This window comes from Polypterus senegalus, chromosome 2, assembly GCF_016835505.1.
Source record: "Polypterus senegalus isolate Bchr_013 chromosome 2, ASM1683550v1, whole genome shotgun sequence".
In the NCBI taxonomy this organism is placed as follows: domain Eukaryota; kingdom Metazoa; phylum Chordata; class Cladistia; order Polypteriformes; family Polypteridae; genus Polypterus; species Polypterus senegalus.
In genome coordinates, this window is record NC_053155.1 from 134,204,925 (window position 1) to 134,217,992 (window position 13,068).

Here is a 13,068-nt window from a genome sequence, read left to right on the forward strand (position 1 = left end):
TAATTTTTAATGCTAACGAACATCATTGTTTACTTTCAAAGTGCTACATGCAAGTGAAAGGAACATTAATGACAAACACAAGATGAGTAATGGTAATCTACAGAAGGAAGCAGCCTCTGTAAAGGATTTACATTGACACAATACTCCAGTTGTCCAGGAAATGTGCAGAAACAAAAAGGGAAATAAAATATTAGGTTATATTATAAAACATCAAGGAATCTAATGCTGTAATCATATAATGCATTAGTGAGGCTGCATCTGAATCATGTGCATTTCTGGTCACCAACCTACAAAAATAACAAAGCAACACTTGAAGCTGTGCAGAGGAGGCCTAAAGGACATGTCTACTCTCACAGGCTCAGGGAGTTAAAACTCGTTAGTCAAGAGAGGAGGAGTCTGCGTAGAGACCTAATCCACGTCTTTGAAATTCTGAAAGGCATTGATATAGTATTCAAGGATACTATTAGAAATGGGGAAATGCCATTAAAACCAAAGCCAGTAAGCATTCCTTCTTGCAAAGAATTGTGGGAATCTGGAACAAACTATCAAGTCATAAAGCTGAAATGGAAACCATGAGAACTTTTAAAAACCACTTAGCTGATAGCTAATTAAATAAGGTAGATGTACTACTCTCATTTGTCAAACCTCCTATGTTCTTATGATACTATAATAGTCTTGAAAGAAAAATGAGACTTGAGCTATCAAAATAAACAATTAAAGTACAGAAGATGAAAATACAAAAAGGGAAGAACCAAAATTGAGACAGACAGCGGGCTAGAAGTCAGAATACTGCAAGACACGACAAAACAGCTAAGAATTCTTGATTATGGGACATCACAAAGGAAGCAGCTTTTTTCTGTACCAAACTACTGGTGTAAATTGCATGGACAAGATAAGGTGTCATAGGTGGCTGTTATTAGAAAGCAGAGCCGAGGCTGTGTTTCCACAGGTCAGACCAGTTATTTAGCCTGTTAGAATTAGATTCCCATGTTGTCCAGCTTGGTACCCTTGTGATAGAGCTGCTCCTCCTCCATTTTTGTCTCCTCTAACATGACTAGGGGGCTGCGTACGCACAAAAATGTTGCGTATGACCGTTTCCACGCTCAAATCACTATGCATAAAACCTAAACTAAAGCCACACACATTTCCATGGTACCTCATACCCTGGCATACGCAACTTCTCCGCTTGGTTTTGCAGACTGGCGGCACCCAGCATCAAAGCAGTGCTACTGTTCCTGTGTGGTTTCCCTTTCTCTTTCAGATCCACATCCCTGACACGGCTTTATAAATACACTGAAATTAACTGCATATTGTTTATTAGTTTAATGCAGCTGATTGTAATTAATCAGTAACAATATAATGGTTCACGGAATTGTCAAACTATTCTAAATACAATAGCTGCTTGTGCGTTGTTACTCTCACTGCACCTTGTTCTTCTTTGTTCAGCTGCTCCCATTAGGGGTTGCCACAGCGGATCATCTTTTTCCATATTACTCTCACTGCACCACTCAGAGTATTTATATCACTGTATCTGAGTGGGGAATCACAGCTGTACAGCAGCTGATCGGAAAGAGAATTATTGGGATACAGCATCAAGCACACGCTGCCTCAGCCATGCTGCCTATTGAACTGCACTCATACGGCAAACATTTCAAAGCCTTTCCTGTACGGACCTTGCAGTTCAGAAACAGTTTCATTCCAAGAACTATAAACGTACTCAATCAGTCCATCAAGTGCTCCTTGTAGAACTGTTTGTACTTATAAGTATAATTACCTAACTGTAAACATGTGAAACAGTTATAATATTTCACAACCTGAACCACTTTATAAAGTGCGTATTTACATATGATGACGATATAATTTTTAAGATGAAATGCAGCAAAATATGTTTATTATATTATACAGATAAAACTTTACCTTCATTTAAATAATCTATATTGCTAATAATTAAACATGCTAGGACACAGTGCCGCAGCGCTAGCTAGGATCTTGCCCTCCGTTCATAGATTGTTCCTGCCTCGCGCTGTATTCTTGCTTGTGCTGGCGCGACACTGGACGGATAGAATAATTAAACACGTACTACGAAGATATTTAAATGTTCCTTAGAAGTTTTAAAGAATTGGTGTTCTAAGCTTACAGATGGATTAACGTCTATTACAGAGCTGATTGTGTGGCGATTGGGTATTTAAGGATAGGAATTAGGGGTTAGTATGTTTGAAAGAGACGGTACTGCTACAATAAATTATTTCATCGAAGGTCACGCATGGCGCAGCAAGCATCTTGCATGAGACATGAACAATCACTGTGCCACCGTGTTCCCATGTTTAATAACATGATTTAACTCCTTTCATCATGAAAATGATATCACGTATACATCTCAGTATTTTAATTATTCAGAGAGCTGTAATATTACGAATGTAATGGATTCTGTGTCCTGTCGGAGGAAGAGAAAGCCCAGAAGCACATAGTGATTCACACACACAGAGCACATAGAAGATTAAATACAAAACAAAGCATTTAGTATGGTACTTTAGTTGCGATGGGATTTGAGATGGAAGTTTATGATGTTCTACTTTAATGACAAAATAAACTATGTGATTAAAGTGGAAATTTCGAGATTAAAGTTGACATTTCATGCTTTTTTCCCACTGTGTGCCTATTTTTTTTTCTCTCTACCCTAATAAGTTTTCATATGACACTCAGATGGTGGGCTACGACTTGCCTTTTCACTGACAACTTCTTTTTATTTTGGGCACTGTGTGACTTTGTGAACTTGAGCTTTCGAGTTTCTCCGACACTCTATGTTAGGGGTTCTCAAACGGTGGACCGTGGTCCACAATCCGGACCGCCAACACGTTTTTGGCGGACCGTGACTGTCTTCTGTGCAAGTCAAATGTCCGAATACTGGCATTTTTTTGGTCTTTTTTACAAGCCGTTTGGTCTATAAATTTTTCAGTTGGTCTGTTCACTTTTTGTCTGAGCTGCTACTGGAAAGCTAATGTAACATGTATCAGTAGATTCGGCCTTCGTGCGTTTTTGGTATTATTCGGTGATTAGGCGGACCTGTTTTCTGTTTATTTGAATTATTTCCAGTTGATCTAGTATACGCAGTGTGGTGTCATCAGCTTCATTGATTTTTATTTTTTTACGATGTCATTTGTCTCTGCAGCATCGTCTGTTTCGTTCTTTTCTTGAAGAGATGTCTGCAGAATTTGGAGATTTGCTGCTTCACAATGACGTCAGTTAAGCAAGGGCCGTGTGTTGGAAAGGTTCTGTAATCTCCGTGAAGATGTAGCTGACTTCCTGCAGTCCTTGAATACAAAGAAAGCTGCAGAATGTTTAACGTTTATTCAATACAGTGACAAGGTCGCACTGCTGGCATTTTTTGTTGATTTGCTGATATTATGGGACATATAAATACACTGAATTTGTCACTTCAGGGTGCAGACAAAACCGTTGTCGAATTGCAAGAAAAACGTTGTGCCTTTGAAACAAAACTGAGAATTTTCATCAGTGACTTGGAAGGTGGCAAGATGCTGCATTTCCCAAACCTGAAGAGCTGCATGACAGCTGATCAACAGGCATGTTTTCAGTTGATTTCCACATTTCTACATCATTTGAATGATGAGTTTGATGAACGTTTTAAGGATTTCAGAAAACTGAAGCCTGTGTTTTTGTTTATTGCTGATCCTTTCATTGTCCAGCCTGACGGTGAATGGACATCTGTGGCTGCCTCAATTTTTCTGAACTCAAACCTGTCACTGTTGCAAATGGAAGCAGCTGATTTGCAAGCTTCTCACGTTTTGAAAGCAAAATTGAACGAAGTCGACATAACAATTCTTTGATCAAAGTTTGTTCCAGATTCTCAGTATCCTGCTGCAAAGAAACTGGCGATTTCCGTGCTCACTATATTTGGTTCAACATATTCTTGTGAGTGTGCGTTCTCTACTATGAACACTATCAAGACGAAAACATCAAAGTATAATTACCAACCAGAACCTCAGGAATGCAATGAGAATTGACTGGTTACTCACCGAACTATGCTGCCATTATTAAATAGAAACAACAGTTTCACACTTCACACTGAGTGACAATCATTTACGTACCAACTGTTGTAATTGGTGTGTTAATTGCAAGTAGTCATGTGAGTTTTTTTAATTGTTTTCCATGTTTTGTGCATGTCTTGGTCTTTTGTAAAAATTTTATCATTTGCGTTGAATCTATTACTAGCCTCCTACAGACCTACACCTACAGTCCTACAGACCTACACAGTAAATCTGGCTATAGCGGACCCCGATGGTTGGTGGTGAACTGAATGTGGACCGGCATTCAAAAACTCTTGAGTACCCCTGGTCTATGTCACTCGATCAACTTCCTTTTGTTGTTTATACCACTTTTTAAACCAACAAATAGTACGTTTTTCCTTGCCTCCACTTGGTATTCTATGAAATTCTTCTATTTTCCCTCATGCTTTTCCCATTGTATTTTCACAGAAGGCTGAGCTTAAGGGCTATTTATATTGATTTGCCTATTCAAAGAGGTGTAATTCTGGGAGGAGCTGGGGCGGGACAGCAGGCGCGTGCATGTGCGTTACTTTTCACACTGATTGGGATTTATGTAGCGGAAGAACGTGGAAGTTGGCAAACGCACAGATTTATGCATCTGGATTTTTCTGTGCTTACGCACATTCCCGCTTTTTTGTGCTTACGCCATGTTATAGTGTGTGTTCTACGCAAGGCGTTATACATGAGGCCCCAGGTCCTTCTTATCCTTTTTGCTTTCCCTTAGCCAGACCAGGTGAGCCTTTTCTCATCTCAGTCCAGTGTGTCCTGTTTGTTACCTGCCTAAAACTTCCAGATGTTTTAGCCTGATAACAGACTGGTCAACCATCACTTGGGCCTTCCACTTATAGCCAGTATATGCTTGAGCATTTGTGGCCCTGATGAGCTGCTCATTAGACTCCTTCAGCTCCATGAATAGCTTGGTGTTTTCCTACTTATACCCCAGGCTGAGGGATCTGAGTAGTAGCTGCAAGGCATTCCTCCCAAACATCCCTGTTTCAGACGGCAGTCCTAATTATTTCCAGATAAATTAGTTAGATTTCTCATCCATCCTGTTTGTTGTTGTTAGGGAGATTTCTCATAATTTCATAGGCAATATCACTTGATGGTACAGTGCAAACATCACACCTTACACTTTCCGGATGGCTGACTTTGGTCTGTTCTAGCCAGGCCATGTGAATATGGTATATTTTCTTCCCAGACTTTGGGCAGGCTGCTCAACCAGCAACAGGATCCTATCACTTCCTGATTCCTTTCCTGATGGATAAGCTCAGTGTCTTGGTGGGCTTAATCTTCATTTTTGCCCATGACTCCAGCTCATCTAGCTTCTTCAGCAGCCTAGGTGTGCATGGTGCTGTCTGCAGGTTGGTTAAGATATCAACCATATAAGTTTGTATAGGGGCAGTGTTTGCCCTGATAGGAACTTTACCCCTCCCACCATCTGCCTTGCATTGATGACAACAACTTTGAAGCCTGCCATAAACAGGATTGGGAAGGTTGAACATCCCATGGAAATTCACACTGTCACCTGCCATTCAATTGCACAGTTCTGCAGGGCACAACACATTTGCAGATATTGAAAGTAATTTGTCAGCACTGCCCCGTTGCTGTTTGGTATTTAAAAGAACTCCATGGCAAAGTCAATGAGCTTGTGTGGGGCCTTCAATACTGGGGTTTTCAAAAAGGCTTTGGGCCATTCTTGTCTGATCTGACACTACAGTGCAAGGCAGCCGTTGGCCTTCCTCAGTGCATCCTGCTTGTTCCTGATTGATTTGGAGCCCCTTGAATGTTGCCACCTTCTCCAGTCCGCATTCACATCTACACAAGATTCATGATTATTTATCCTTATCCCTTAATAGCAGCAAAATACTTAAATCACTAAAAGTCAAGTTACAGCAAGAGTGTCAAGTTAAGTTGTTTATCAGTATCCAAAATCTCAAAAACCCTTTTAATGTTTGTTACATATATAGAATGTATAATTTAGGAGGATCACATTTACACCTTCCATAAAAATGTGTCTCCAGTGTCCACTCACATTTATCTGCGTTGCACTGCACTTATTAACCTGTAGTTAGAATTTACTGGCTGCCTGCAATGACCCAACGAGACCCAACAAGGAAAAGTGAAAAAAGATGTTGTCACACTGCCACAGGGAAATTTTGTGATTTAGAATTATGTCCGTCAGTCTCATGAAGGAGCAGTAGCTTGACAGAAGCCGCTGCTACTACTCCACTTACATTTTAAAGCTGCACAGGCCACACTTCCACAGGTTACCAAACCTCTGCCACTGAAGCCCACAGTCTTCTCTGATGATTGTTGTATGTGGAGAGTAAACTCATTTGCATTTCCATGTTTGTTAAATGTGGCTGTTAATAATGGCAATAATATCATGGTGAATCAATAGGACAACCAAGAGTTTTCATGTATATGTTCAGAGTGTCATTGGTAGTTTGTGCCTTCTCCTAGTCCTGATAATGGTGGAATCATGGAATTGGTTCATGAGAAAGGGAGCACCTGGCTCAGAGTGCCAAATAAACAGTAAGGGGAGGAGCCGGCCATACGTAAAAAGCTGTGACGGAAGAAAGAGAAGAATGGAAGAGAGTGCCAGATCAGAAGGCAAAGTCAGACTCCAAAAAGCAAGAGGGAAAACTACACTACCTGCTGAAAGAAGTCATTTGAACCCGGGCTCATTTCAGGAAGAATCCTTTTCCTTTGCTTCTGGGCGTGGTGAAATTATTCGAGAGAGGACATTACGGACCAGCGTAAGGAACTGTGCATGATAAAAGTTTCCCAGGACATTAGGTATGGCTCGGCACATCCTTCACAATAACAGATTGTCAAGGATCATTCATATCTGTAGAGATGTAAAGGACTCTTGTTTCTGTTAATTCTTTTCTCACAATTGTTATTTGTGTATTAGTGGTGTATTTTGTTGAGTGTTTTGTTTTGTGATTTGTGTGGGTGGGTGGAAGTTCTGCAGCATGGTACTATGTATACTAGGAGTTTGTTTGTTCTGTACACTTTCTTATTTACTGCATAATAATATTTCTCATTTAACTTAACATTTGCTTCCGCTGTTTTGCATCTGTACTTGTTGCGGTCTAGTAGGAAAGTAGTGTTGGTCACTCGTGGGGTGGATCATTTCTTAATTTTTTTCTCACTTTGCTACCACTCTACAGTAGATCAGCAGCACATATTATAATTGTACCAGCTCAGGGAGCAGTACATCACTACCGCTGGCCAAAACAATCTCACTACAGCATGTCATTCAACAATAGTGCCATCTTGCAGTGGAGTTTTCCATGTTCATTTGACCTTGGTTTTAACTAGACTAACGGCAGAGTGCTGCACTGTGTGTGTTCAGACTTCCCAAAAGGCATTATGATCGTTTTGTATTGCATCAGCTTCTGTTCCTTTTAGTAATTTTCAAATTGCTTTTTAAATTTACAGTCATATTTTGAGGTGTAATTACACGATTGACTGTCTGGGAGTGTGAACTATTTGAGCTACCTAATAAAGTGGCCACAACGTGTATATCTTTGTTTTTTTCTAGCTGTCAGTCTCTTACTCTACATTTCTAAATAAATAGACAGTTCTTTTATAAATGGTAAAAAAAAACGAAAACACAGAATATTAAAAATTGTGTAAAATAAGCCTCTACAAATGCTGTAGAGTATGCTGTAAGTGCTGCATGTAATGTATGTAATGCTGTAAGTAGTAAAATGGCAGCCCAGTGTTATTTCACGTTTTGTGATTTTAGCTGCTTATATATGACAACTGGTCATGCTGTTCTCTGACTTGTGTCTCTGTCCTGGGATTTTGTGGTAAAAGAAATAAATTATACTAATAGTTACTAACAGAACTTTGACTTCTTTCTATTATACATTTCATTTGATTATGTGTGTTTTTGATGAGTTCCAAAATTTGCATCAATAAACAAACAGAAATCCTACATTTTGATTAATGTCGAGACTGTAAATGCATTAACTTGAAATGAATACACTGCTAGAGAATATTGAACTTGTCACTGCACCTTGTTTTTTTTTTCTTTTGCTTTTGTAATTAATCACCACAAATTTTTGGTCATCATAAAAATATTTAGTTCTTTCTCTGTTTTCTTTGTTTCCAGCTCAGCTTTGGATCATTTCTTGGAGTTGTTGGCATAAATCTAGTTGAGAACAGGAGACCAATGGTAAGTTAGAAGTGTCAAGCTGTGTCCATTAATTCATCTGAAGAAATGTTTAGGCCTCAAATGCCTCATAGATATTATTTCTATTAAGTACAGCATATATGAGAAAATTAAATCCATTTTATATATATATATATATATATATATATACTATATATATATATATATATATATATATATATATATATATATATATATATATATATATATATATATATATCTATACTAATAAAAGGCAAAGCCCTCACTCACTCACTCACTCACTCACTCACTCACTCACTGAGTCATCACTAATTCCCCAACTTACCGTGTAGGTAGAAGGCTGAAATTTGGCAGGCTTATTCCTTACAGCTTACTTACAAAAGTTAAGCAGGTTTCATTTCGAAATTCTACACGTAACGGTCATAACGGTCGATAACGGTCGACAATGTCCGCCATGTTGAACTTTCTTATTTATGGCCCCATCTTCACGAAATTTGGTAGGCGGCTTCCCTGCACTAACCGAAACCGATGTACTTACTTATTTCGGTGGTATGACGCCACTGTTGGCCGCCATATTGAATTTTCCAAACGTCACTAATTCTCCAACTTCCCGTGTAGGTAGAAGGCTGAAATTTGGCAGGCTCATTCCTTACAGCTTACTTACAAAAGTTAAGCAGGCTTCATTTCGAAATTCTACACATAAAGGTCATAACGGTCAACAACATCCGCCATGTTGAACTTTCTTATTCATGGACCCATCTTCACGAAATTTGGTAGGCGGCTTCCCTGCGCTAACCGAAACCAATGTACATACTTATTTCGGTGGTATGACGCCACTGTCAGCCACCATATTGAACTTTCCAACGTCACTAATTCTCCAACTTCCCGTGTAGGTAGAAGGCTGAAATTTGGTACTTATTTCGTGGTATGATGCCACTGTCGCCGCCATATTGAACTTTTCAACAGTCTTTGTTACTTATGGGCCCATCTTCAAGAAATTTGGTACGCGGGTTCCCAACGCTAACTGAATCCTACTTACGTATATATATACGCCATAGCCTGCAGCTCAGTCATCGTGTGAGGCGCCATTGGGTCCCCCATCCCCACGCCACCCACGTTGTCTGCCTGCCTATATAAGGCCGCCCGTCACTCCAGTCTCTACATTCCCTTCCTTGCTTTGCCATGGGGTTCATGTTTCCCTGCTGATAACTACAGCCTTTTTATTTAATCCACGGCTTCTCCGCTATTTTATTGGTTATTTATTACGATTATAGTTATCCATCCATCCATCCATTTTCTAACCCGCTGAATCCAAATACAGGGTCACGGGGGTCTGCTGGAGCCAATCCCAGGGCACAAGGCAGGAACCAATCCTGGGCAGGGTGCCAACCCACCGCAGGACACACACAAACACACCCACACACCAAGCACACACTAGGGCCAATTTAGAATCGCCAATCCACCTAACCTGCATGTCTTTGGATTGTGGGAGGAAACCGGAGTGCCCGGAGGAAACCCACGCAGACACAGGGAGGAAACCCACGCAGACACAGGGAGAACATGCAAACTCCACGCAGGGAGGACCCGGGAAGCGAACCCGGGTCTCCTAACTGCGAGGCAGCAGCGCTACCACTGCGCCACCGTGCCGCCCACATTATAGTTATTGTGTAGGTATTTTAGACTTACTTTACATTGTTCAGGTACCCATTTCCTTTATCATTCCAACCGTACCTGCATTAACATGTCTATTGAGGTGATCACCATCGATCAAAGAACTGTCACTTACCGAGTGGTTTCCATGTCTGGAGATGGCACCTACCCTTTTCCTTCTCTTTGTAACATATTGCACGGCCATATCAGGCTCACTCTTGATATCCAGAGGAACATTCTGTCTTATGTATTGAATGACTGGGACAGGTTCAAGGTGTGGACTGATGACGGTACAGGAGATAATTATACTACACAGGAGCACTACAAGAGTGAAATGCTTAAGCCCTTCACCTATGCATCTGCATGTGAGTTGATGGCTGCCGCTGAATTGTTCGGTTGTCGCTTTCAAGTGTACCGAAATGGCCAAATATTTTACACCTTTGGACAACCGCCAATGCCTCTTAAACATCTTAGATTCACAGGTGACGATCTCAGTAGTGGACACTTTGATATTTATGAATGTTTAAACTCTGAAAAGCTGGATGTGAAGTTATTGATGAAACCGGTTGTATACTTACAACGCTTGACAGATGCCGAATGTCACTTCAACACAAGTCCTACAAATACTGTCGTAATTGAAACAAACCATGAAACTCAAACCGATTATGACAGCAGCAATCCAAGCTGTGAGATTTGAAACAAGTTTTACTGTTCACATGGTCAACTGTACGTTGCATGCTCAAGAGTAAGCTCAGCGCACAGCTTGGTCATATTACAATCGGAGGGCCGAACTCACATTGGTATATTTTCACTCAGTTTAAAAAGGTTTAATTTTCTTCTTTAAAAATACTTTTAAGGCAGTACTTTGTCGCTGCGAAGCGTGGATATTTTGCTTTATATATATATATATATATATATATATATATATATAGATATATATATATAGATATAGATATAATCTGTGTGTGTATGTGTATGTATATATATATATATATATATAGATATATAGATATATATATATATAGATATATAGATATATATATATATATATATATATATATATATAGTGGCAGTAGGGGCAGTAGTGCACCCTCGAACCCTCAGGTACAACTCCGAGACCAGGTAATAGTCCAAGAATCTTTTATTTTCTTCCAGTGCACCAAGCACCTACCACACTCCTCACAAATCTCTTTAAACACGCACAATAACCTCTCCTCCTCGCCCAGACACTTTGCTCCTCTCCCACCCAGCACAGCTCAGTGTCTGGACTGAGGCACCGCCCTTTATAGGCCCCGACCGAGGTGTTCCTGTCCCAGCAGTCTGTTATTCCTTCCGGTCAGGGCAATCAGTCTATTACTTCAACCCGGGAGCACGCCATACCTTCCTGTCACGTGACCGTGACGTACTCCCGGGTCATAAGGCACAACAGAGCCCATAAGTCCCCCCACAGCGACTCCTGGTGGCGCCTCAAGGTATCCAGCAGGGCTGTGTATAAACACCACAGAGTCCATAAGGCCCTGCTGGACCTCGGGCACGATCCCGCTGTCGGAGAGCTCCTCCTGTCGGCCTGGGGTGCGGACGCCTCGGAAGCCGGCAGTCTTCCACAGTTCCCCCCCCTTAGTGACGACTTCTGGGGCGGAGCGTCCGGCCCGAGAGGACGTCCTCCTCCAGGAGGACGCGTCATCCGGCCTTGAATGCGTTGTCCCTGTCCTCGGCGAACCTTGGAGGGACGGTGTACTTCCTGTCTCCCCGGGACAATAGCGCCTCGTGGCCCGGTCGCCGCAATTATAGCACCGACGGAGCCCTCCTGGCTGTTCCCTCTGCGGGACCAAAAACATCTCGGGAACTCCGTCAGCGTCGTCTCCGCCCTTCACCTGCCAGGGAAGTCATCATGGCGCCTGGCGCCCTCAAGCCTTCTTTCCATCCTGTTGGGAGACCCACCATTCCTTTTGGGGATCTCCCGCTAATGTGGGCTTGCGCCAGCCTGAGGCCCTCCATGGGAAGAGGAGAGCCTCTGTGCTGTCTGCACACCCATTACCTTCCGCTTACTGGGAGTCGGCGTCATTTGCACCGTCCCGCACCGATGAACAGCACTATTCAGCTGCACCGGCACGAGCGGCGCATCCCCCGGCACTCCTACCAGCGGCGCTACCCCGCACTTAAGACCGGTCGGGTCCTGGTGAGCCGTACTGCCCCGGAAAGCCACGCCACGCGCATGCCCCGGGCTGTTTGCTCCAGTCCCCGACCATTCGGTCATCGTGCCCCAGTCTCTTGTCGGGCACACAGTGCTTTGGCACGCGCTACTCATTCTCCGCGGTGCCCGATCGCACTGTGTCCCCTTACTCTCTACGACACAGGAGGGACTCACCTGTAGTCCCGCATCGATCATCTCCGGAGCTTCCCGGCGCAGCCGCTGCACGAAATCCTTCAGCGCCTTTACAGGTGCTGCTGCCGTCGCTCCTAGTTCCTCCACTCGTTCTTTAGGTCTTGACACCCTGCAAGAACGGTGCAGGGGCTCGAGGTATTTCTCGAGACCCGTAAGTCCAAACAGTTAGTTACTACGGCCGGCTGCATTTTCGCTTCGCTGTGCTTACCTTCCGCCGGGAACCAATGAGCACGTCGCCTCCAGGCACGTGTTCCGCTGGGTCGCGCAAAGGCTCCTGGGAGTTGGAGTCCTCAGAGGGACGGCTGGCTACTACAAGCCGGCTGCGATCTGCCTTCTCCTTTACCGCGGCAGACTCGTCAGCCACAACCCGTCCCTCTTTGTCGGTGGCTTTTGTTTCGGGCGGCGCCCGCCTTCCTCCCTTCGAGGAGGCTCGGACCCGTTAGGGGACGACCGGCCTCGCCGGGCGGACTCGGGTTTCCTCCACCGTCCCGACATCCCCCGCGGGTGACCAGTCTGTTGTCGCCAACCGCGGCTGTCTCTAGCCGTCTTTCACCGCGACTTGCCTTCTGGGAGCCGCGGCCATTTTGCCGAGGCATGAGGCCGTCATCCAAGACGCCGCTGCAATCCTCCCGGCAGACGTCTGCAAAACAGGATAAAAACAAAGACGGGACGCCGGGCGGTTTACCTGCAGCCGCCTCCGTAACGGAATGCGGCACCCCCGGACCGTCTAAGGAGTACGATGCGCTCGGCATTTGTCCGTGTCCCGGGTCCTTCGCGGCCCGGGCTTGTTTGGCCCGTAT

At 43.3% G+C, this 13,068-nt stretch overlaps 1 protein-coding gene across 1 annotated transcript in view; it reads left to right on the top strand.

Annotated features, from left to right (window-relative positions):
- LOC120523388 (transmembrane protein 255B) overlaps positions 1-13,068 on the top strand; it is a 208,394-nt gene that overhangs the window by 42,338 nt on the left and 152,988 nt on the right. Inside the window, exon 3 of the mRNA XM_039744663.1 lies at positions 8,191-8,253. Coding sequence (XP_039600597.1) covers positions 8,191-8,253 — 63 coding nt within the window. The remainder of the gene's footprint in view (positions 1-8,190; positions 8,254-13,068) is intronic.